Source organism: Macaca fascicularis, chromosome 1 (assembly GCF_037993035.2).
Source record: "Macaca fascicularis isolate 582-1 chromosome 1, T2T-MFA8v1.1".
Lineage (NCBI taxonomy): Eukaryota > Metazoa > Chordata > Mammalia > Primates > Cercopithecidae > Macaca > Macaca fascicularis.
Window position 1 is genome coordinate 181,626,452 of NC_088375.1, and position 24,280 is coordinate 181,650,731.

Sequence of the window (24,280 nt, forward strand, 5' to 3'; positions counted from 1 at the left end):
GGTCCCTCACTATGACTGCTTATCACAGCACCCTAACCATTTCCTGCTGGGCACTTCATAGTCAATAATAATTGTCTCTTTGACTGTCTTCCCCATGTAAGCACCTTGAGAAAAAGAGCTGACTAGTATCTCCGGTGAGATTGTACCTTCTATATATGGTAGGCACTCAATAAATACCTGTTAAATGAACAAATGAAAGACTCCAGAAGTGGGACATAACACTACAAACATCATTATCACATATCCCAGGAATCACATATCCCAGGAGCAAGTGGTGCTGCTAATGGTGAGAAGAGCAAAGGAACTCACATGTACTGAATGACTACCCTCAACTAGCAACTGCTGTAGGTACTTTACGTGTTATCTCTCTAGCGTCTCATAATCCTAGGAGGCCAATATTAGTATCTCCACTTTATCAATCAGGCAACTGAGACTTGATCTCTTCAAGCAGCACAACTAGTAACGGCAGTTTTAACTCAAATTAAAACTTAATCTCCTTCCCCCAAACCATAATACCAGAAGGGGAAAAAAAAATCAAACTATTTTATCACTAAGTACTTTTCTATCATGCACACAAATTACATCCTATATGAACATATTCCTACCCTGAGAACCAGTTTTTGTTTTTCCTTTTTGTTTTTGAGGTTTATCCTAAAGCCTATTTCAGGTATCTCTTGTTATGTGGGATAAGTGAGGACAGAATGAAGCAGCGAATCCAAACTACAGAGAAATCAGACATTTTGTTGAAACTCTTTTCTTGAAGTCTTTTTCTTCTCAGAGTAAGAAGCTACTATGATTAGGAAGTAGGTCTGTGTTCTGAATTCATTTTATGGAACTTGGGATCAACTTCTATTGGCTTAACGTATCCTCTTGCCCTACCACCAAATGCTGTTCTGCTGGTCACAGAACATGCAAAGCTAAATGGTCTTAGGAGACCTGATCCATAGTCCTGACTATATTAGCAAGGGCTCCAATCACCTAAACAAATGAAACCAGCTTGTTTTCTACCTCTGCCCACCTTTGGGTGAAGTAATGACAACAACAGCAAGGCGGGGCCTGGATAATTCCCAAACCATTCTACTGGGCTCTGAGGAAACTCACAGGGATTCGGAGCAGAAGGTACCTTTGGATCATCTACTTAAATCTCCTAACAGTTTAGCAAACGGGTCCAGGCAGGCAGTTATTTGCCTAAGAGAAGCAAGTCTCTTGGCTCCTAGTCAAGTGCTCTATTATACCACACTGCCTCCCCAGTCAAAAACTAGTGATTATGTCCAGGTAACATTCAGTTTATAAATCCCCCAGTGTTTCTCTTTATTCTGCATTATCTAGAGAACCCTGAGCAAGAACACACATAATATAAATAAGAGAGGCCAGAAAAAGCTATTTTAATTTTCTATTAAACATTCTTCTCAAAGCATTATTTTATCCCATATCTCACTGAATTGTAAGAAATAACATTAGTATTAGAAAAACTAGGAAAAAAGATAAATGCAGATAATTAAACTTACATGAAAAAGGAAATTGTAACAAAGGACCGAGGACTTTATATATTTGAAGTGAGATTATAATTTGAAAACTGTGCATCTCAAAGCAAACTTTATTGTTCAATTATTCTTAATGATAGTGTTTTATGACTAATACACTGATTTTTCAAGAAGGAAACCCGTTTTAAAAATATTTTTGTTTTAAAAACAAGCCTGTGTGCAAGCTCTGATCATATTTCTTTTTTTTGATTTGGGAAGAAAATACTGTTTCTGATAGCATGACATGCAAAATGTTTAGACTTTTTTCTTAATCTCACTAATTTCAAGAACTATTGAGAAATTGATTAAGGACATTAAGTGCACAACACTAATTACTGGCCAGCTGTTGGCATTGTGTTTCTTACTTAGTTCTCCCAAGGAAAACTCTTAAATTGAATCTTCAGCAGAATAATCCTTAAATATACTTTGTAAGCAAAACAAAAGCTTTTTTGTTTACATAGTTCTTTGGATTTTACTGTTCCTAATTTTATTCTGAAACTCAATTTTACCCCAGACCATAATTACCATATTAACTTTGTAATGCACAGTTGTATGCAATTCCGCAAAGCAGTAGTCTACCATCAGGCTCTATTCACCCAGAGCACAGGAAAAACAGGATTGGTCACACCCATTTAAAAACAAATCTATCCCACACTATTTGCCAATGTGTAGTTTCAGTCTAAATTCTGACAATGAAATGTATGGATATATATCTATATATCTCATCTTGATTTTCAAAGTAGCCAAAGGGAGTTCTTTAGAGCTTAGCGTTGCCTGGCTGAAGCTGAAGATTCTGTAACTTCATAGCCAGACCCATGTTGCCAGTGATTTTCAATTTCCCTTGAAAGAAGGCCTGTAAAGAAGAAAGAAAACTCATTACTCGGTGTTTTTAAGATTGCTGATGTTTCTATACTATCTAGCCCTGAGATCATTTATTTATCCAGGTCACATGACTTTCTCTAAAATATGAAACTTGGCTTTCTACAATAGATTTGGAACCAGATTCTTCAAAAGAATTTGAAAAGGCCACACTTTTCGCAGAGCAGCAGAAAGGAGCAGCCTTCCCAAATTTCTCATAGAAATTGAGCCTGTTTTTACCTGTCCTCCTCAAAATGGGTTACTAGACTGATTCTGTTTTAAAACATTCCCGTAGGTGGCAAATACTAACTGAAATTTTTAGCAGGCTGCTGAGAGAAAAAGCATACACAAAAAACACAGAAACTCTTGGGGTTCAATCTAACGTGCATGTGGATGAAATGCCACCAATGATAAAGGACTTATCCCTACAGAGGACACAGAGCCTGCTGAGAATGGGGTGCTTGTGTTACTCTTTGGCTCAATAAGAAGAATCAAACCAATCTGAAGTGCAGAGCCACAATTTGTTCCATTTAACAACTGCCTGGGATTAGATCACATGATGTTTGCTAAATTTACCATGTAACAAAATCCCAGGAAAACTTAAGAGAAATAGCAAAATTGGGAACACAGCATAATTTCCCTGCCATGATCTCAGTATTTTAACTGAATGTTTAAAACAAGGAAGGGCTAGATTTTAAAAAACGTTTCTGGTAGTCTTAGGTTTTTAACAGTACATTAAGAAGCCAGGAGCTCTTCTATATCATCCATGGGAATGTAAGGAGCTCTGTTTTTTCTGTACCTCCTGGTAGGGGTGACTAATTCTTTTTTTTTCCCCCTCCTCTGTCTGGACAAACTAAATATGGCACAAAGCCTTCTGTCTGATGGCTTAAAGGTCAGGTGACTCAGAATACAATATATTGAACAAACATCATTAAAAAATACAGACCAGTAGTACAGGAGAAACTCACCACCTTTCCCCTTTGTAAGTTAACAAAGAAAATCACTTTTTATTTACTAACAATGGAGAAAACATGAATCTTCACCCTTTAGAGAGTCCATACATAAAGATGATTTCAGTCTGGCCCCTAGGTGTTCTTCATGTATGCTTGCTGCTGGAGTCAAACACTGAAATTAGAATTTCCACTGCATTTAACGATTTCCAGTCAAATCCTCTGGAAATCCTCTGAGCATAAGGGAAGTCCATTAGCACATTAATAGAAAGGTCTGCTATTTTTATCTTTAATTCCTTTGGGTGTTAACAGGTGCTGAAGGAAAATAAGCTGACACCTTGCCCCCAAAATGGGCAGTACAAAGATAAATTGAGAGAATGAAGGCAGCTGATGTGTGAAGTCTGAACAGCCTGCCAGAGCTGTGCATGGCATGTGCAGTGGGTGGGAAGCAGGATGACAGCCAGCTCCTATACTGGTGGCCTCTGTTCTGTCTAGATTTCTGGAGCGAGCTCAGTGGAAATGTCAGTGCCAATGGTGTGTATTCAGCGGAAACATCACAGATACAAATCTCACTTGCCATGGCATCAACTAAAATGTGCTTGGTTACTTAGAAAAAGCATTTTAAAAAAGCAAGTGGGAGTGAGATTTAGTTGTTTTATCCAATCTTGCAAATTACCAGAGAACCACAGGAATAAGACCTAAAACAAACCAGACTGAGACAACAAAAAAATTAAGTTACATTGGAAAGAAACATCTTAGTTTCTTTTTTAATGGAAAGCTCAGTATATCAAGTTGACAGAAAGCTCACTGTATCAAGTCCATTCAACACTGCAGCTGAAGAATCTAAGAGGACCCTTGACAATCTGGGGACTAGGAAAATCTATACAAGGCATAAACACATTCTAGAAAAATGCAATTTAGTCCAACAGGTGTTTACAGAATACCTAAAAATGTCAGAGACTGTGCTAAATTCTGGAAACATAAAGACAAATAAGATGTGCTTTGATGCTTTGAGACACTCACAGTCTAACAGGGAAGAGAGAGAGGCATATTATGACTAACACAACACAACAGGCACTAAGCTGGCAGTCCAGTACGTGGCTCAGGAGAGGGACTGGTTACAGCTCCGCAGCAACTTGGAAAGAGGTCCTTGGAGATAACATCTGAGCTAACTTTGAAAGACAAATCATTTGTCAGGTAAGAACAGGTCAGGCAAAAAGAAGAACATGGGCAAATAAATAGAATGTAAAAGGTCATGCCTTTGTTCATGCCACCACTCCCTCCTGCTGGAACACTCCTACTTTCCACCTGGGCACTAAACTTAAGAGCTGCTTCCTCTGTGGGGCTCTCCCTGATGGCCCAGAGAGATATGGCTGCTCCTGCCTTCATCCTCCCCTGACCACAAGTCAGGTGTGGCACCTTGGATCTCTGGCTGCACTGACTCTTTTCCAGATCTGTGGATGCCCTGAGCGTGGGAACTATTTCTTATTCTTCTGGGCACTTCCAGCACACAAGACAGTGTCTGGCACATAGCTTGCTCCACAGACATCTGTCACTTGTTTGGGGAATGCTGCAGAGTTTTGTGTGTCTGACCACTTTGCACTTTAGAGTCTGAGTCAGGAGATGGAGTAGAAAGGGCTGAAAACCTACCTACTAGCAGGATATAAGCTCCATCATACTTACCGACTGAGGATTCATTTTACCAGTCATTAAAGCCAGGAAGTCTGAGTCAGCCATTGTGATTGTGCAGTCAGCCTTCTTATCTAAAACAGATACACAGGAGAAGGAGAAAAGGAGGTGTTCAGTTTCACATATACATTTTTGTCAAAAGCCACTGACTGCAACAGAATTACAACCAGCACTGAGGCAGTATGGGGAAATGGGCACTCACATATACTTCTATGGCAGGCTGGTAAAATGTGACACAAACCACGAGCAATCCTGATATTTAACAAGATGGAATTGATTAAATAAATTATGGTATATTCAAATAGTCAGGTATGATATAAACCACAATAAGAAATGACATGGATCTGGATTTACTGACATAAAAAAATGTTCATGTTACATTATTCGTGATATTATTATATATGCCAGTTACAAAATAAACTGTATGATGCCATTTTTGCTTAAAAACAGAATTCAACTATATAAATATAGAAAAACATCTGTAAACTGAAGACACCAATATATTACTAATAGTAACTGTGACAGACTCTAAGGTGACCCTCCTGATGTACATCCCCTTCCTTCCAGTGTGAGCAGAACCTGTGACTTGCTTCTAGTTAACAGAATATGGCAAAGATAATGAGATGTCACTCTTGTGATTTTGTTACATTAAATGATTCCACCTTGCTAGCAGATTTGTTCTTGCTCTCCTGCTGACTCTGAATGACTTCACTGCTATGTTATGGACTTCCTATGGAGAGGGCTATGTGGCAGGGAACTGGCCATTAGGAGCTGAGGACCAGCTCTGGCCTATAGCCAGTAAAAGAGGAAAGCTATCATTCCCAAGGCCACAGGGAAATGAATTCTGCCAACAACCTGAATGAACTTGGACATGGATCCTTCCCCAGTGAAGCCTCCAGATGAGAGCCCAGCCTTGGCCAACACCTTGACTGTAGCCTTGTGTGACTCTATGCAGAGGACCCAGCCAAGCTGTCCTCAGCCTACTTATCCAAGGTAACTGTGGGCTAATAAATGTGTGCATTATTTTAAGCTACTAAGTTTGTGGCAATCTGTTATACCGTAATAGAAAATGAATACGGTTATCTAGATCGAGGGTTAACAAACTTTCTGTAATGGATCAGACACTAAATATTTTAGGCTTTGCAGGTCAGCAGGTCTCTATCACAACTACTCAATTCTGCCCTTTAGTGCAAAAGCAGCCATAGATAATATATAAACAAATGTTGGCTGTGTTCCAATAAAATTATTTTAAACAGGTGGCAGTCAGAGGAAGGAGAAGATACTTGCAACTCATATATCTCTGACAAAGAACTTGTATCCAGACTATATGAAGAACTCCTGTCGAAGGTACAGTGGATTATGGGGAAAAAAAAAACAAAAAACTCCTACTCTCCTACTGCTCAACTAGAAAAGGTTAGACGATCCAAAATAAAAATGGGCAAATGACACATATAGGCATTATATAAAAGATCTCCAAATGGCCAAGAAACACATGAAACAGTGCTTCACTTCCTTAACCATCAGAAAATTCACATTAAAATCATGATGGGTGCCACATACCTACTAGAACAAATGGCTGAAATTTAGAAAAGAAAAAAAAAAGGCAATACCCAGCATTAGTGAGGAAGTGAAACAAATGAAAGGTCAACATAATATCAGAAAGACTGTAAAATGATACAGCCATTTTCGGAAAACAGTCTGGAAGTTTCACATAAAGCTAAACATACACATACTACATGAACTAGCAATCCTATTCCTAGGTAGTCACCAAAGAAAAATGAAAACTTATGTCCACACAAAAACCTGCATGTGAATGCTTATAGTGGCTTTATTCATAACTGCCAAAAGCTGGAAAAAACCCAAATGTGCATCAACTGGTGAACGGGTAACCATTCAGCAGCAAAAAAGAACAAAACACTTGATGATCCATGCAACAACATGAATAAATTTCAGTGAAAGAAGGAGGCTCAAAAAGCTACATACTATATGATTTCATGGGTATGACTTCCTAGGGAAAGCAAAACTACAGGGAGAGAAATCAAACTAGTGGCTGAAAGGGCCTGAGGGGGCTGACTATAGAGGGACATGAGGACACTTTTGGGGGTAATGGAAACAGTCTGTCTATATCTTGATTTCTGGTGATAGTTACACAACTGTATGCATTTGTCTAAATTCACAGAATTATACATCTGAAAAGGGTTGATTTTATTGTTTACTGTTAATTATACATCAATTAGCCTGATTTTTAAAAAACCTGGCAAGTATCAAGTACCGTCAAAAATGCAGAGGAACTAAAACTCTCATATAAGGTGGTAGGAAACGTAAAATAGTACATCCACACGAAAATCCTGTTTGGCTATCCTGTACTTTATCACCTAGCCCTGGGTACATGTCCAGTGGAAATAAGTACAACGGAAATGTCCACTAGAAGACATCTATAAGAATATTCATAACAACATTATTCATCAGGCCCCCAACTTGAAACAATGCAAAGATACATCAAATGCACTAGGAATGAATTCTGGGGTATTTGCATAGTAAACACAAACTATTGCCACATGCAACCATATGAATGAATCTTATGCTGTTGAATAAAAAAAGCCAGACCTAAAAAAGAGTAAATGTTATTGGTCTATAAATAAAATCAAGCTATGGTGATAGGATTCGAAATAATGGTTCGTTTTGGGAGTGAATAGTGAGAGCAGGCGGGCAGGAGGGAGGCTTCTGGAGTGCTGGCAACATTCTGTGTCTTAATCTTGGAGGTGTATTCATTTGTCAACATTCATCATGTGGTACACTCTGGAATTATGCCCTTACTACAGGCTAGACTTCAATAAAAATTTTACAAAACACAAAACGTAAAAACAGGTGGTAGGCTAGGTCTGCAGGGCATAATTTGCCAACTCCTAACCTGGACAGTGGAATTTTGGCAGGGTAGTTCTTCATTTTATTTGTCTATCTTTTCTAATTTTTTTTACATCAAGTGTATGCAATTTTAATAATACAAAGCTTTTAAAATATTAATTTTATTATCAAAGTGAAATAGTGGAAAAAAGACTGGACAACAAAGACTAATACCTCATTGTTAAATCAGCCGTGTCTACCTTGTCCAAATGAGAGGTTTCAAGTGCAAAAGGAAAAATTCACCAAGAAATCAACATTTTCAGCAGTCAACGTTTTAGGCAATCAATTAATATAACAATAGGATTCTAACAGTAGGCTCCTCCTCTCATTAAGAATTAGCTCAAATTAAACCTGGCCTCTCCCTGAAATGAAGTCACATTTTATTCACAGGGCACTGATCTGAAACTAGTCTACTTATATGTGTATATGTTTTCTGTCTGTATTTGTCCAACAGAATGAAAACTTCAAGGGGCAGAGCCCTTGTCAGTGTTGATCACTGCTATATCCACAGGCCCTTGAAGAGTACTTGACACATAGGAAATCAATAAACATTTGTTGAATAAATTAATAGATTATGTGAATTTCAAAAGATGATCAAATTATGGCATAATAGCTAATCAGATAACCTGTACCTTAATAAAAGAGATGGAATAGAAGCCGGGCACAGTGGCTCACACCTGTAATCCCAGCATTTTGAGAGGCTGAGGTGGGCAGATCATCTGAGGTCAGGAGTTCAAGACTAGCCTGGCCAACATGGTGAAACTCTACCTCTACTAAAAATACACAAATTAGCCGAGCATGGTGGCGGGTGCCTGTAATCCCAGCTACTTGGGAGGCTGAGGCAGGAGAATCTCTTGAACCCAGGAGCGGAGGTTGCAGTGAGCTGAGATCACAGCATTGCACTCCAACCTGGGTAACAAGAGTGAGACTCCATCTCAAAAAAAAAAAAGAAATAGAATAAACTGTTAAACCATAGTATGCCTCTGTTATTAAATAACTGAAACAAGATAGAAAAAAAGTTTTTATTATATGTCTTACAACTCAGGAATTGCCCCTAAAAAGACTGAGATTCAATGGTTATCCTAACTTAGCTGCTAACAAAATTTTCTCTTAAAACTGGAAAAAAGGTCTAAATCCTTAAAAAATAAACAAATTTACAGCCTAGAAAATCCAGTTCTCTTGCAGATATATAACATCAAAGAGCACGAGGTAAAAAACAAACTGAGATCGTTGGACCTGGTCCTAACAGTCCAAGAAAGGACTCTTGGTCATTGAAAGGGGGCTTCAGGAAGTAAAATCTGCTACTGCTACTGCTGTAATATCAGCATTTATTGAGCTCTCACGATGCTGAACACTTCAACATACCTGGTCTCATCTGATCTTTATAACAATCCTATAAGGGTCAGAGGGACCAAATAACTTGCCCAAGACCACATAGCTAGTAAGTAGCTGAGCTACATCTGAATGCAGATTCCTGTTGCCAAAGCTCATACTCCCTATTCCTATGCTCTATTGCTTCCTTTTGTTGTAGGAAGTATGTAAACATTCAACAGCTCAGTTTTAACTGTGCCTTCACTGATTTATCAGCATTTGATGAATCCCAGATGGTTTCCAAGTTTTCAAAGTCCTTTTGGGAGCCTTAGACAAACCTATATGTCTAAGCACAATTAATGTTTAACATGTGGTTGGGGAGGAAACAATGATTTACTGAGCACTTACTAGGTGCTCTATCTTCCTTATCTCATTTAATCCCCACAACAGTTCTACGGATACAAACTATTCTCATCATATTCTAGATAAGACCACTAGACTCAGGGAAGGTATATACCCTCTAAGTGACAGAGCCTAGATCTGAACCCAGTTTTGGGTGTTTCTAAAAGGCTATGCTCTTTCTAGTGTACCTTGGGGTTAGGAGACCCTGAAGCTTTCTGTATCATGCTGCCCATAAAGGGAGAAAGTTGAGAACTCAAGGTGCTGAAGGGGCAGAATAAAAGAATGAAGGAATAATATCTTATGTTAGATTAATCAAAGCTGGCTTCCTGGATATATGCTATATGAGTCGTTTCAAAGGAGATGAGGCAAAGGCAGAACTCGTGGAGGAGATACTAAAAGGTACCCAGGCAGCAAAAACAGATGATGGAAAATGCACAAAATCTAAAAATCCATAATATATTCATCTCAATAATCATTACCAAGCTCTTACAAAATACATTTAAGTAAATCTTACTTTGTTAAAAATAAACAAACCCCCTAACATTATGTATATGCCAAATGAACTAGCAATTCTCCTTAAGATGCCGGTTCAAACTAGGACAGGTTATTAATGCTTTAATGTAGCTAATCTCTAACAAATAGCCATTTGTTGGTTGATGTAAAAGGAGCTGGCAATTTCCAGTGATGGCTTTTCTTGGTAAGTCTGTATTTCAGCACCACTCTTGGCTGCCAACAAGTGTCAGTTTCAGCAGAAATTATCCTGCCCCAGGGTAAGATCCCTTGGGGTCTGGGGTACAGCACCTAATGTGGGAAGAACATGGCAAGAACCTATCTGGAGGGAACACAGCTTTTCCAAAATCATTCAACAGCTTTCCATCAGCATATGATCTTTGATAACAAACCAACCCTATCAATCAACAACAACAAAATAGGAGGAGAAGGAGAAATTTTTTAAAAACAACCTTAATATCAGTATGGGCATATCTAAATACAAAAGTAACATTAACCTTCAGTCATTAAAAAAAAAAGATCACGAATATAATTCCTGAAGTTCTTTCTATTTCTAAAAGCTGGAATCCAGATAAAGCCTTTAGCTTTTCTTTGTACACCACCTTAGAGTGGCGGCTCATAGAATGCAGTTATGATCATTTTTTTTTGTCCATTCATTTTGGAAGGAAAAAAAGGGACTCTGTATAATTCAGGAACCTTCCACAACAAAGTCATGCTGCCCACACTAGACAGATGCCCTAACTACTGCTCAATTTTTCTTTCATTCATCTCTCATCAATCCCTTATTCAACCATGCACATTAACAGTACTCTTCACTTTTTCTCCACACTCCAAGCTCTATACTCTATTCCAGGAGCTTGCCGACCTCCTCTCCTCTCAAAATGCCACTGAATATTTACCTGCCCTTTCAGAGAAAGAAGTTTCCATCCATCCCTTTTCACTAGAGGTAACCTTGCTTCCACCTGTGCTCCTGATGTCGTCCTTTCCAAAAGGACCTCCCTCAAAAATGTGTCAGTAATAAAATTTCACCATTTTTGACAGACATGCTTCTTCCATACAATTCCCAGGTCCCATTACCTTCACCTCTAGTATCTCTGGCATCTACTCTCCCAACATTCACTTTTCCCACTGCCTGCACAAAGGCCGGCCATCCTCTCCGCTCACTTAGACAGTGGCAACATCTATCCTCCTGATGGCTCTCTCTGCTTCTGATCTCACCCCTTTCAATTCATCAGGTCTAATGTACCAGTTTCATCCTCTAAAACACAGCTCTGACTTCACTTTTCTATTTAGGAAGCTCTAATGCATATTAAAAAGCTTTGGTATACTGGTTATATACCAAATGACTTTCAAAGTTCCTATCATGGCATTTTTTTTTTTTTCTCAAGACAGAGTCTTGCTCTGTTGCCCAGGCTGGAGTGCAGTGGTGCCATCTCGGCTCACTGCAACTTCCGCCTCCTGGGTTCAAGCAATTCTCTTGCCTCAGCCTCCCAAGTAGCTGGGATTACTGGCATGCACCACTACGCCCAGCTAATTTTTTGTATTTTTAGTACAGATGGGGTTTCACCATGTTGGCCAGGCTGGTCTCGAACTCCTGACCTTGTGATCCGCCCACCTCGGCCTCCCAAAGTGCTGGGATTACAGGTGTGAGCCACCTTGCCCAGCCCCTATCATGGCATTTTAAGCCCTCCAAAAAGCTGGTCCCAATCCATAGTGTTTCTAAATTACCCTAGGCTCTCTCCAACAAGAAAAGCATAACAGTACAGTACAGCTACCACTTACTGAATGCTTACTCGGAACCATTCATTCATTCTGTTGTCCATTTTTAAATTATTCATTTTTGAAGGCCTACCATGTGTCAGGTACATTCTAAGCACTGGGAATGCAGAGTATACCTCAGACAAAAAGCTCTGTCTTCAAGGAACTTACAATTCAAGTGAGAGAGATGGACAAAAAGAAAGTAAGTAAAATATTACATGGTATATCAGATAGTAATAAGTGCTATGGAGAAAAATAAGGCAGAAAAGGGCAATAGGGAATGGTAATGGGGGTATATATATATATATATATATTTTTTTTTTTTTTTTAGATGTAGTCTTGCTCTGTTGCCCAGGCTGGAGTGCAGTTGCGTGATCTTGGCTCACTGCAAGCTCCGCCTCCCAGGTTCACGCCATTCTCCTGCCTCAGCCTCCTGAGTAGCTGGAACTACAGGCACTCGCCACTACACCCAGCTAATTTTTTTGTATTTTTAGTAGAGATGGGGTTTCACTGTGGGGGTAAGATTTTAAAAAGGGTGGTTAGGGAGGGGCTCACTGAGAAGGTGAAATTTGAGCAAAGATCCAAAGGAAAGGAGGGAATAGGCCACAAGGATACCTGGGAGAAGGTAATTCTGGACAGGGAACAGAGAGTAGAAAAGTCCCCAACCAAGAGAATCCCACATTCATGCAACAGCAAAAAAGTCAGTGTTACTGGAGCCAAGTGAGCAAGGACATACATAGTAAGACAGTGAAAACTGGAGCCAGATCATACAGTACAATTTTAAGAACTTTGCTTTTACCTGCAGTGAGACAAAGCTATTGGATGCTTTTGGGCAGAGGAAGGTAACAATTCGGCAAGTTTTTAAATGATCACTCTGGCAGGTGTGCAGAGTAGTGGGCAAGAATAGAAGTAGGGAGACCAGATAAAACAATGATGCTGGCTTAGACCAGGGTGGTGGTGGCTACAGAGGAGGACAAGATGTGCCGATGTGTTAAACTGTGGAGTGTAAGAGAAAAAAAGTGGCCAGAGATGACTTCAAGGTTTTTAGACCAAGGAACCAGTAGGACACAGGAGCAATTTACCAAGAATGGGATAACAGCAAGAGGAGTACACACTTACAGGGGAGAAGAAGAAAGATCAGGAGTTCGGTTTCACATGTTAGCTCTGCGATACCTATTAGGTGTCCAAGTAAACTTGTCAGTTAAGCAGTTGGATATACACCTTGTAGTTCAGTGGCTGGGTCCACGCTAAAGACAGTCATTAGTGTAGAAACTGTTTTAAAGCATGGGACTAGATAAGATCCCCAAGGAATTAAGGCAAATAGAACTGAGCCTTGGAACACTCTAATGCTTAGAAATTTGAAGACAAAAAGAAACCATCAAGAGAGGCCAAGGAGGAACAGCCAGTAGGCAAGGAAAATGTATAAGTGTAATATTATGAGGGCTGGGAATTAACCACTGAATTTAGCAATGTGGTAGTCACTGGTGACCTTGACAGGAACAGTCCGGGGATAGCGATGAGGACAAAAGCTGACTAGAGCGAGTTCAAGAAAGATTTGGATGAGGATAACTGGCGATAGTGACTATAGACAGGTCTTCCAAGGCCACTAGCCATGCATTGGACCATGTGCTTTACAGGTTAATTAAGAGAGAATCCTCTTAATCTTCATACCAATCCTATGAAAAGGGGCCATTTATTAAGCCCATTTACAGAAGAGAAAACCGAGTCTCAGAAAAGTTAAATAACTTGTTCAAGGTCAGAATATGTGAATGGCATGGACGGGACTCCAACCCAAGTTTGCCTAATTCCAAAGCCTAAGATTGGCAACTCTGTGATGGAGCCTGCAAATCCTTGGGAGGAGGTGGCTTTGACCTCTTCCTGTTCCCTGGAATTCACTGGTTCTTTAACATTAAAAGCCAGTCCTTTAGGGGAACAGTAGAGCAGACCCCCATTTTCCCAGCTGACAGCCTTTGTAAACTTGTCAGTGCTCCTAGAAATGAAGTCATTCCCAAACTAACCTGAGTTAGGAAGTACTGATCCTTTGCCATTCTTCACATCCACCACCCAGGTGGCCTCTTTACCCCCAGGGCCATCTTTCACCTTGAAGGCAAAAATACCACCAATTTTCTTCACAAACTGTTCCCCTTCCTGGAAAGAAAAATAACACTGGGGTTACATTAAGTCCATTTCTCTGGCTTTCTCCTCAAGCAAATTCATGTTTAAATAGATACATGATATGAGTATCTGGGCCAGGGAGCAGTCCCCAAGGTCCTTTATGATCTTTTACCCAGAAAAGTCTGAAAGGCAAGCAGGCAACAACTCCCACATCTGCCAAGTCTTTTATTAAAAATAAATGTGGAATATATGTAAGGCTAGCTGTAAAACCAGCCATGGTGATCATTCCTGTAATCCCAGCACTTTGGGAGGCAGAGGTAGGGGGATCACTTGAGCCCAAGAATTGAAGGCCAGCCTGGGCAGCATAGTGAGATCTGGTCTCCACTAAAAATAAAAAAATTAACTAAGCATAGTGGTGCATGCCTGTGGTCCCACTTACTCAGGAGGCTGAAATGGGAGTATCACTTGAGCCCAGGAGTTTGAGGTTATGGTGAGCTATGATCATGTCACTGCACTCCAGCCTGGGCAACAAAGCAAAACCTTGTCTCAAAAAAAAACCAAAAAGGCCTTTTTAGATACAACTGGTATCTAAAAGGGAAGGAGGGACAGGGCAGCATTTTCTGCCAAAATAGCCCTTATATGTTCCAATAATTTGGGAAAGATTCACTCTGGCATTTCTAAATGTAAAGATCCCCACCTTCCCTTCTCTCTGTGTGTGTGTGTATACACATACATATAAATGACATATATATAAGCATATAAATGGTATCTATATAAACACATATAAATTTTATATATATATTGTTTTATTTTCTTTTTTTTTTTGAGACAAGGTCTCACTCTGTCACCCAGGCTGGAGGGCAGTGGCACAGTCAGGGCTCACTGCAGGGTAAATCTCCAGCGCTCAGGCAATCCTTATACTTCAGCCTCCCCCAAGTAGTTGGGACTACAAGCATGTGCCACCACAACTGGTTAATTGAATGTGTGTGTGTGTTTATGTGTGTGTGTAGAGACAGGATCTGGATCTGTGTGTGTGTGTGTGTATGTGTGTGTATGTGTATAGAGACAGAATCTCCGTATGCTGCCCAGGCTGGTCTCAAACTCCTGGGCTCAAACAATCTTCCTGCCTCAGCCTCTCAAAGTGCTGGGATACAGGGGTTAGCTACCACAGCTAGCCTTACATATATTTTTGGTTCCTCGCAATCAGGACTTAAAGACAAGTGGTTCTGAAATCAAGGCCTTTTTTGTTCTTGTTGTTCAACTCATTTTCTCTATCAGTATAAAGAATTATATGAGTAATATACCATCCACCACTTGCTTTTGGATATTGGGGAAAGAAGCTGCCTAAATACAGAAAAAAAAACCTTAGACCTATATCTCTGCAAGGGGGTTTCCCTTCTCCCTCACTTCCTCTTTTTTTTCCTTTCATTCCCAGTCTTTCCTTCCTGAAGCATTTATTGAGCCAAATATTGTTACAGGCACCAAGTATATAGAAATAGGAGTCAGAAAAGTAAGTAATAACAATACGCTATAATCACTACGACAATACACTGGGATCAAGGGAAACACGGGACTGCAGGAGCACAGAGGAGCAGCTAAGCCAGCTGGCAGGGTGAATAATGAAAGAATGACAACAACCTCACATATCTTGTTTAAAAAAAACAAGAGCAACATAATAATTTTATTGAAAAAAAATTTTTAGAGAAGGAATATTTATTTCACTGTGGAAAAATTAGAAAATATCAACAAACAAGAAGAAAATACAAATCATTTGTAATTTATTATATTATTATTTTTTAGACAGTCTTGCCCTGTCACCCAGGCTGGAGTGCAGTAGCGCGATCTTGCCTCACTGCAACCTCTGCCTCCTGGGTTCGAGCGATTCTCTTGCCTCAGCCTCCCGTGTAGCTGGGACTACAGCACGTGCCACTATGCCCAGCTAATTTCTCGTATTTTTAGTAGAGACAGGGTTTCACTACGTTGGCCAGATGGTCTCGAACTCCTGACCTCAAGTGATCCACCTGCCTCAGCCTCCCAAAGTGCTAGGATTACAGGCGTGAGCTACAGCACCCGGCCAAAATCATTCATAATTTTATCACTCAAAGAAAATCATTTTTGATACATATATATGCGAGAAAAAAAATGAGTTTTGTACCAAAAACAAGAATCTTTCTGTAAACAGAATAAGTAGATTACAAAATATGATCTCATTTAAGATATATATCTTTTAAATGGAATCTGTTTATATTAAACAGAGAAGATTATATATATATGTATCTTACATGGGATCTAATTATATCAAACAGAAAAGATTTTATATATATATGTCTCTTAAATGGGATCTGTTTAATTATATTAAACAGAAAAAGTAGATTACAAAACAATATGATCCCACTTAAGATATATATATAAGATTTATATATGATATATATGCTATATATATATTATATACATATATATTCAGGAAGGTCTAATAACTTGGCTAGGTTTGTAGAAGTACAAGGAAGAGCAAGAATTCAAACCTATTTTGATACCTAGATTTGGTGTTCTTAATTAGCAAAGTTTAATTCTAGGTATTTACCCTTAAATAAATGAGGCTCTGTAAAAATATTTAGATATGAGAATGTTATTCATAGCACTGTGATAAAAGCCAGAAGTTAGCATAAGCCTGAATAACAATTAACAGGGCACCGATTAAATAAAATATAGTATACATATGTCATATATAAACCTTTATATATATATATCTTAAATGGGATCACATTGTTTTATAATCTACTTTTTTGTTTAATATAATTATCCTAATTACTGTGTCACTAATATTCTACATAACTTTAAATGGTCACATATAGTCTTTAATTGTAAAAGTATACCATATTTTATTTAACCAATACCCTGTTGATTGTTATCAACAAGTTAGCCAAGTTATTAAAACTTTCTGAATCTCAGTTTGCTTTTTTTTGAGATGGAGTCTCGCTGTGTTGCCCAGGCTGGAGTGCAGTGGTGTGATATTGGCTCACTGCAAGCTCCGCCTCCTGGGTTCACGCCATTCTCCTGCCTCAGCCTCCCAAGTAGCTGGGACTACAGGCGCCTGCCACCATGCCCAGCTAATTTTTTGTATTTTTGTATGAATCTCAGTTTTCTTATCTGTTAAATGGGAATAAAATAGTAACTACCCTTACAGACATGTATGAGAATTACGTAAATACCCACAACACACAGCATACTCAATGAATGTTAGCATTTTGTTGATGATGTTTTATTATATGATCTAGCTGCTATTTCTGTGCTAATATTATAGCTTTATAATACACTTTACTCTTTGACACAGCAAATCTCAATTATAATTCCTCTCTACCAAATATTCTTGGTTATTTTGTATTTTTTTTGTGGACACATTTTCCTTTATATGTACTTTACAATCACTTAGTTCTTCTCACAAAATGTTGTTGGAGTTGGATGGGGTTACATAAAATATACAGATCTGTTTAGGGGAGAGGTAGTATCTTTACAATATTAAGTCTTCCCATCCATGAATATAGTAAACCTTCACCTTTTCTTTAATGTCCTTTGGGAAAATGTTGTCTTTTTTTTTCCCAACATAGACTTCTGTACATTTCTTGATAAGTTTATTCTTAGGTATTTTATATTGTTTTTGTTAATAACACATCTTTGCATTACATTTTATGGCTAGGTTATTGCAAATATATAGAAAATATACTAATCTTCTAATGTTTATTTTGGAACTGGCTACCTGTTGAGTTCTCTTTAATTTCTAATAGCTTTTATTTCCTATCTTCTTTATTTCGGCCTTACATATTTGCAATAATTTACACACAAAATTCTTCCTTTTGGTATCATAATATTAATTTTTTTTTTTTTTTTTGAGACAGAGTCTCACTCTGTCGTCCAGGCTGGAGTGCAGTGGCACAATCTCGGCTCACTGCAAGCTCCGCCTCCCGGGTTCACACCATTCTCCTGCCTCAGCCTCCCAAGTAGCTGGGACTACAGGCACACGCCGCCACACTCGGCTAATTTTTTGTATTTTTAGTAGAGACGGGGTTTCACTGTGTTAGCCAGGATGGTCTTGATCTCCTGACCTCGTGATCCACCCGCCTCAGCCTCCCAAAGTGCTGAGATTACAGGCGTGAGCCACCGTGCCCAGCCTCATAATATTAATTATTTTAAGAAAGACTTAAGTGTTTACAATGTTCAGGCACTGTGATAAGTACCTGAAATACTCAAATAATTACTGCCCCTGAGGAACTTACATAAACTGACATTAGATACTAACCTCTGTTTCTAAGTATGCAGAGAGCCTGGCCTAAGTTTACTATTTCTTTTTGTTGTGTTTTTGTTTTATAACAGCATTGAGACATAATTTATATCCTATAAAATTCATGCTTTTAAAGTATTCAATTCAGTGGTTGTTTTAGTATATTTAAGGTTGTACAACCAAAACCACTATCTAATTTTAGAGCATTCTTATTAACCCCCAAAAAAACTCACACCCGTTAGCAGTCATGTCCTGTCTCCTCTACCCCTCAGCCCCTGGCAACCACTAATCTACTTCCCAAATCTACAGATTTGCTTATTATGGACATTTCATATAAATGAAATCACACAATATATTTGTGACTGCTTCTTTCACTTAGCATGATGTTTCCAAGGTTTATCCACATTGATGCATACATGGATCAGTCTTTCAATCCTTTTTTTTTTTTTTTTTTTTTTTGAAATGGAGTCAGTCTGTCACACAGGCTGGAGTGCAGTGGCATGTTTTGACTCACTGCAACCTCCTCCTCCTTGGTTCAAGTGATTCTCCCGCCTCGGCCTCCCAAGTAGCTGGGACTACAGGCATGCACCACCACGTGCCAAAAAAAGTACTAAAAGTTTTTGTGTTTTTAGTAGAGATGGGGTTTTACCATGTTGGCCTGGCTGGTCTCGAACTCCTGACCTCGAGTGATCCACCTACCTCGGCCTCCCAAAGTGCTGGGATTACAGGCATAAGCCACTGTGCCCGGCCTCCTTCAATCCTTTCTACGGCTAAATAATATTCCATTGTATGGGTGTAACATACTTTGTTTATGTATTCAGCAGTTGATGGTTGCTTCCATTTTTTCCTATTATGAATAATACTGCTACAGACATTTGTGTGCAAGTTTTTGTGTGAACACAGGCTCCTAATTTCTTTTGGTTACATATCTAGAAGTCAAATTGCTAGGTCATAAGGTCATGTTTAATTTTTTAAGGCACTCCCAAAGTGGCTACATCATGTCACAATCCTACCAGCAATTAATGAGGGTTTCCAATTTCTCCACATCCTCACAAACAATTGTTATTGGCTTTTTTTATTTTAGTCATCCTACTGGGTATGTCAACCTTTTTTTTTTTTGAGATGAGTTTTGCTTAGGTTGGAGTGCTGTGGTGCAATCTCGGCTCACTGCAACATCTGCCTCCTGGGTTCAAGCGATTCTCCTGCCTCAGCCTCATAAGTAGCTGGGATTACAGGCACACGCTACCACACGCAGCTAATTTTTTTGTATTTTTGGTAGAGATGGGGTTTCATCATGTGGCCAGGCTGGTCTTGAACTCCTGGCCTCAAGTGATCCACCCACCTCAGCCTCCCAAAGTGCTGGGAATACAGGCATGAGCCACTGTGCCCAGTATGTCAACCTTTTTCTTATATACAGGTAGATCCCCTGAGAGCCACCTGGAATCTTGGACATGGGTCTTAGGACAAAACACTTGTTTTGCCCTAAAATATTTAGTCAGGGACTACTTATCTCAATAGTCATGGAGGCATCTCTTACATATGAGTATCCTGAAATTAACTACCAGTATTTTCTAGTTAAACCAAGAAACGAAAATGACTGTCAGGTTTTTCTTTTAAGTGAAAAAGAAATGCTCTTATGTTGGCTTCCCTTAAAAGAGCTCACTTAAATTATTTTAAGTTAACTGTAGAAAAAACTACTAACAACAATACTAATTATTTTGAGGGGCCTTCAAGTTTTTAATACTTTTGTATATGTAATTTCTTTAATCTTCACAAAACCATACAAATAGTTGGGCAGACATTAATATTAGCTCATTAAGCAGAAAAAGCAATTGAGGCTCATAAAGATTAAGAATGCTTCTCCTCTATACTGCTGCCAAGTAGTACATCTAACACTAACATATCCATCTGGCACTCTCAGGCTTGAACTTCTTGGTGACTCCTCACAGTCAACAGGATGAAGTCTGTCTTTACATATTATCCTAGAGTCTTCAGATCTGAAGGATATTTGTCTGAACTCCAGCCACTTTCTCTTCCTCTTCATCTTTGAATTCCATGAACATGTTGAATTCCATGAACTTATGTGCCATGTGCTTGTATGCCTCCATGCCCTTACTCCTACCCCATCCCAGGACACTCACTTCTTCCTAGCCTCCACTCCCACCCCTGACCTCCTCATTCAAGTCTCAGCTCACATGCTAACTCTTTTGGGAAGGAGTCTCTATCTCCATCAGATACTTCGATGGCCCTCTGCACATAAACCCATGTTACTTTTTTCTGGAAATATTTTTCCATGTCTCTCGTCCCACTAAACTCTGTGTTCCCTGAGAGGCAGGGACATACAGCTAGTGGGTAGTACAACCAGAACTCAATCCCAGGTTGCTTTAATCCCAAATTCAATGCTACTTTCATTTGACCATACCACACTGAAACGGTAGGTCACACCAATATTTCTAAACTTTAGCCGATGACAGCAGAGCTGTATCTGCCACCATAAAATGAAGAAAGTTCAAAGTGTTCACATTCCTTAAAATCTTTTCTCTCAAGGTTCTGTGGAAATAATCTATGAGAGGGGGTTAATAACATTAGTGTGCTAGGCCACCTGAGAGGAAGGCTTCCTTTAGGGCCAGAGGCCCATGAATGACTATTTCCAGGTGCATCCATGCCATCTGCTTGCACAGTGCCTCAGGAATACAGCTATGTGCAGACACCAACAAGTTACAGCAGGAAAACACCAGCAAACATTTAGAAATTCTACCTGCATACTTGAAGATAAATTCCTATAACCTTACTGCTTATCCTCCCACCTCCTTAAAATAGATAAGAGAATAATTTGCACTTGCTGTTACTTTTCAGAAACAACTGATCCTCTTATAAAATCACATCCCTTGGACAATAAAACATTTTCAATTGAAGTAGGGGAGTGAGAGAGGGTAAGGAAACTGATGAGGAGAGAGAGTTAAAAGGGAAAATAAAATACAGTTGTGAAATTGGAGATCATTAGTACTAAGAAAGTTCTGAGTGCCTCCTTGCTTGAAGAAAAGTACTTTTTTCTGAGTAGGCAAAAGGTTAAGGAGTAGGTCCTGTCACAGACTTAATAGGGACAAAAAAATTAAGACAAAATTCAAAGAAGGGCAATGGAGAATTGCTAACAAAGACAGAAGTGGAAATAAAATCTTTGGCCAGGCTGCCTTTGCTAATGCAGAAAATGCATGAATTGACAAAAGATTCCAAGACTTTAACTTTCTAGTGCTGCAAACACTTAGGAAACTGACAATCGTGGGAAGGAGAAAGAAACAAGGGAACAAGGTTGGTAGGGAGGTTATAGAGAAAAGAATAAAAATGGAGCAAGAGGCATACATTTGCAAGGCTAAAAGAATACTGTAAAATAAAAACCACTCTACTTTGTTAATCCCAGTAATGAAGTATTCAATGATTGATATACTGCCATACCTCACACTTCATAGTAGATAGTCTCTACATTAATTTATTTGATTTTTTTTTAGATGGAATAGGGTTGAAATAAATGAAGCAACTTGTCAGACACAACTATCCTATGTGTTCTTCTGCAGGAATATATTGGCAGCATTTTAAAAAACCAAAACTTTTAAGCTGAGACTTTATAGAGTGCAACTTCATTTTATAGGAACACTTATAATGAAAGAAGTTCAAGAAACAATGAGATATTTTTTCCTACTAGGTTGGCAAAGACTTTTTATTTTTATTTTATTTTATTTTACTTTTTTTGAGGTGGAGTCTCACTGTGTCACCCAGGCTGGAGTGCAGTGGCATGACCTCGGCTCACTGCAACCCCCGCCTTCTGGGTTCAAGCGATTCTCCTGCCTCAGCCTCCCTAGTAGCTGGGACTACAGGTGTGCGCCATCATGCCCGGCTAATTTTTGTGTTTTTAGCGGAGACAGGGTTTTGCTATGTTGGCCAGGTTGGTCTTGAACTCCTGATATCAGGTGATCCACCCGCCTCAGCCTCCCACAATGCTGGGATTACAGGGGTGAGTCACTGTGCCCGGCCCAAAGATTTTTTAAAAACCAGCCAACACAGTATGAGAGGTATGAAGTAAAAATAGTTACTCTCCAACATAGCAAGACCCCATCTTTACAAAAATAAAAGTAAATAAATTTTTTAAAATGAAAAAATAGTCACTCTCATGAATTGGTAATGTTTGTAAATTAGTACCCTCTTGCTGGTGTAGTTTGGCAATATGTATCAATATACAAAATGCACATAGCCAACCACTCAACAATTTTCCTCCTTTATTTATATTAAATTGATCATAGCTTAAATACTTAAATATGAGTGCAAAAGGATATTTATTACAGCACCGTTTTACTTGAAAATGTTAAATACAACCTGATATTCATCACAGGAAGCTATTTAAATTATGACAAATACATATGAATACATACTATGTATTAAAAATCAGGGTAAATGGCCAGGCACAGTGGCTCATGCCTGTAATCCTAGCACTTTGGGAGGCCAAGGCAGGCAGATCATGAGGTCAGGAGATAGAGACCTCCTGGCTAACATGGTGAAACCCTGTCTCTACTAAAAATAAAAAATTAGCTGGGTGTGGTGGCACGTGCCTGTAATCCCAGCTACTCGGGAGGCTGAGGCACGAGAATCGCTTGAACCAAGGAGGTGGTGGTTGCAGTGAGCCAAGATTGTGCCACTGAGCTCCAGCCTGGGTGACAGAGCGAGACTTTGTTTCAAAAAAAAAAAAAAAAGAGGGTAAAGATTTAGATTATGGCCATGGAACATACTGTCCAAAGAAAAACACAGGTTATAAAACAGGTAGCCCCATGTGGATGCATCCCAAGATGGTTGCAGGACAGGTCTGCGGCTTCTAGGCCAATGGCTGGCCCTGCTCTCCCTCAGGATGGTTGTAGATTATAATGAAAGTCCTGGGAATGTTGGGTTCTTTCACAAGACACATCAGTTATATCACCTGTATTCCCATCCACAGTGCAATCATCTCATATATTAAGTAGTCCTTTGGCCTACAATAAGGGTTATGAGATAAGCACAATGTTTGCCTTCCATACCATGGCTCTAATGTGGTAAAATACAGTTTAAACATTCTATTTATTCCAGCCCACTTTGATCACCTTAATAGATGTGTAATTTGCATTGTGATTATGGCTGTAACCATGCCTTGTATGGTCTGAGATCTAAAATCAATAATGAAATACATCCAAGCAGAGGCTCATGACTATAATCCCAACACTTTGGGAGACCAAGGTGAAAGGATCACTTGAGCCCAGGGGCTCAAGGCTGCAGTGAGCCGTGATCATGCCACTGCACTCCCATTCTGGGAGACAAAATGAGACTCTGTCTCAAAAAAAAAAAAGAAAGAGATCCCAAGATTCCTCTAAGTTTAAAACAATGAAATAAATATCAATTTTGCCTGGAGAGTTATTTTTAGATTGCCTTAGTATGACTATTACCTATCAAGAACTAATTATTGTACATAAAAAATAGATCAGCATATATAGTATAATAAAAAACAACAGGTGTTGTGGTGGGCGTGGTGGCTCACCCCTGTAATCCCAGCACTTTGGGAGGCCAAGGCGGGTGGATCACTTGAGGTCAGGAGTTCAAGACCAGCCTGGTCAACATGGTGAAACCCTGTCTCTACTAAAAATACAAAAATTAGACTGGCGTGGTGGTAGGTGCCTGTAATCCCAGCTACTCAGGAGGCAGAGGCACGAGAATTGCATGAACCCGGGAGGTGAAAGTTGCAGTGAGCCAAGATGGTACCACTGCACTCCAGCCTTGGCGACAGAGCAAGACCCTGTCTCAAAACAAAACAAAACAACAAAACAACAGGTATTATATGACCCTAGCTTAAAACTATAAGTTAATATACACAGAGAGAGATGTTTGAAAGAACGTTAACCACTGTTAACATTTCAGTAAACTCTGAGTGGCAGAATTTGGGGAGATTTTAAACTTTTGTTTAAAAGGTT

General features: G+C 39.3%; 1 protein-coding gene across 5 annotated transcripts in view; it reads right to left on the reverse strand.

Moving 5' to 3' along the window:
* Window positions 1–1,357: 1,357 nt before the first annotated feature.
* SCP2 (sterol carrier protein 2) overlaps window positions 1,358–24,280 on the reverse strand; it is a 123,606-nt gene continuing 100,683 nt past the window's right edge. For 4 of the 5 annotated variants that reach the window (XM_074006396.1, XM_065522368.1, XM_074006394.1 and 1 more), the window contains 3 exons: window positions 13,924–14,053; window positions 5,015–5,094; window positions 1,358–2,376 (listed from right to left, as the gene is read on the reverse strand). In XM_074006396.1, coding sequence (XP_073862497.1) covers window positions 2,281–2,376; window positions 5,015–5,094; window positions 13,924–14,053 — 306 coding nt within the window. In that variant the 3' untranslated portion in view covers window positions 1,358–2,280. The remainder of the gene's footprint in view (window positions 2,377–5,014; window positions 5,095–13,923; window positions 14,054–24,280) is intronic. The other variant, XM_045370887.2, reaches the window with a different exon arrangement.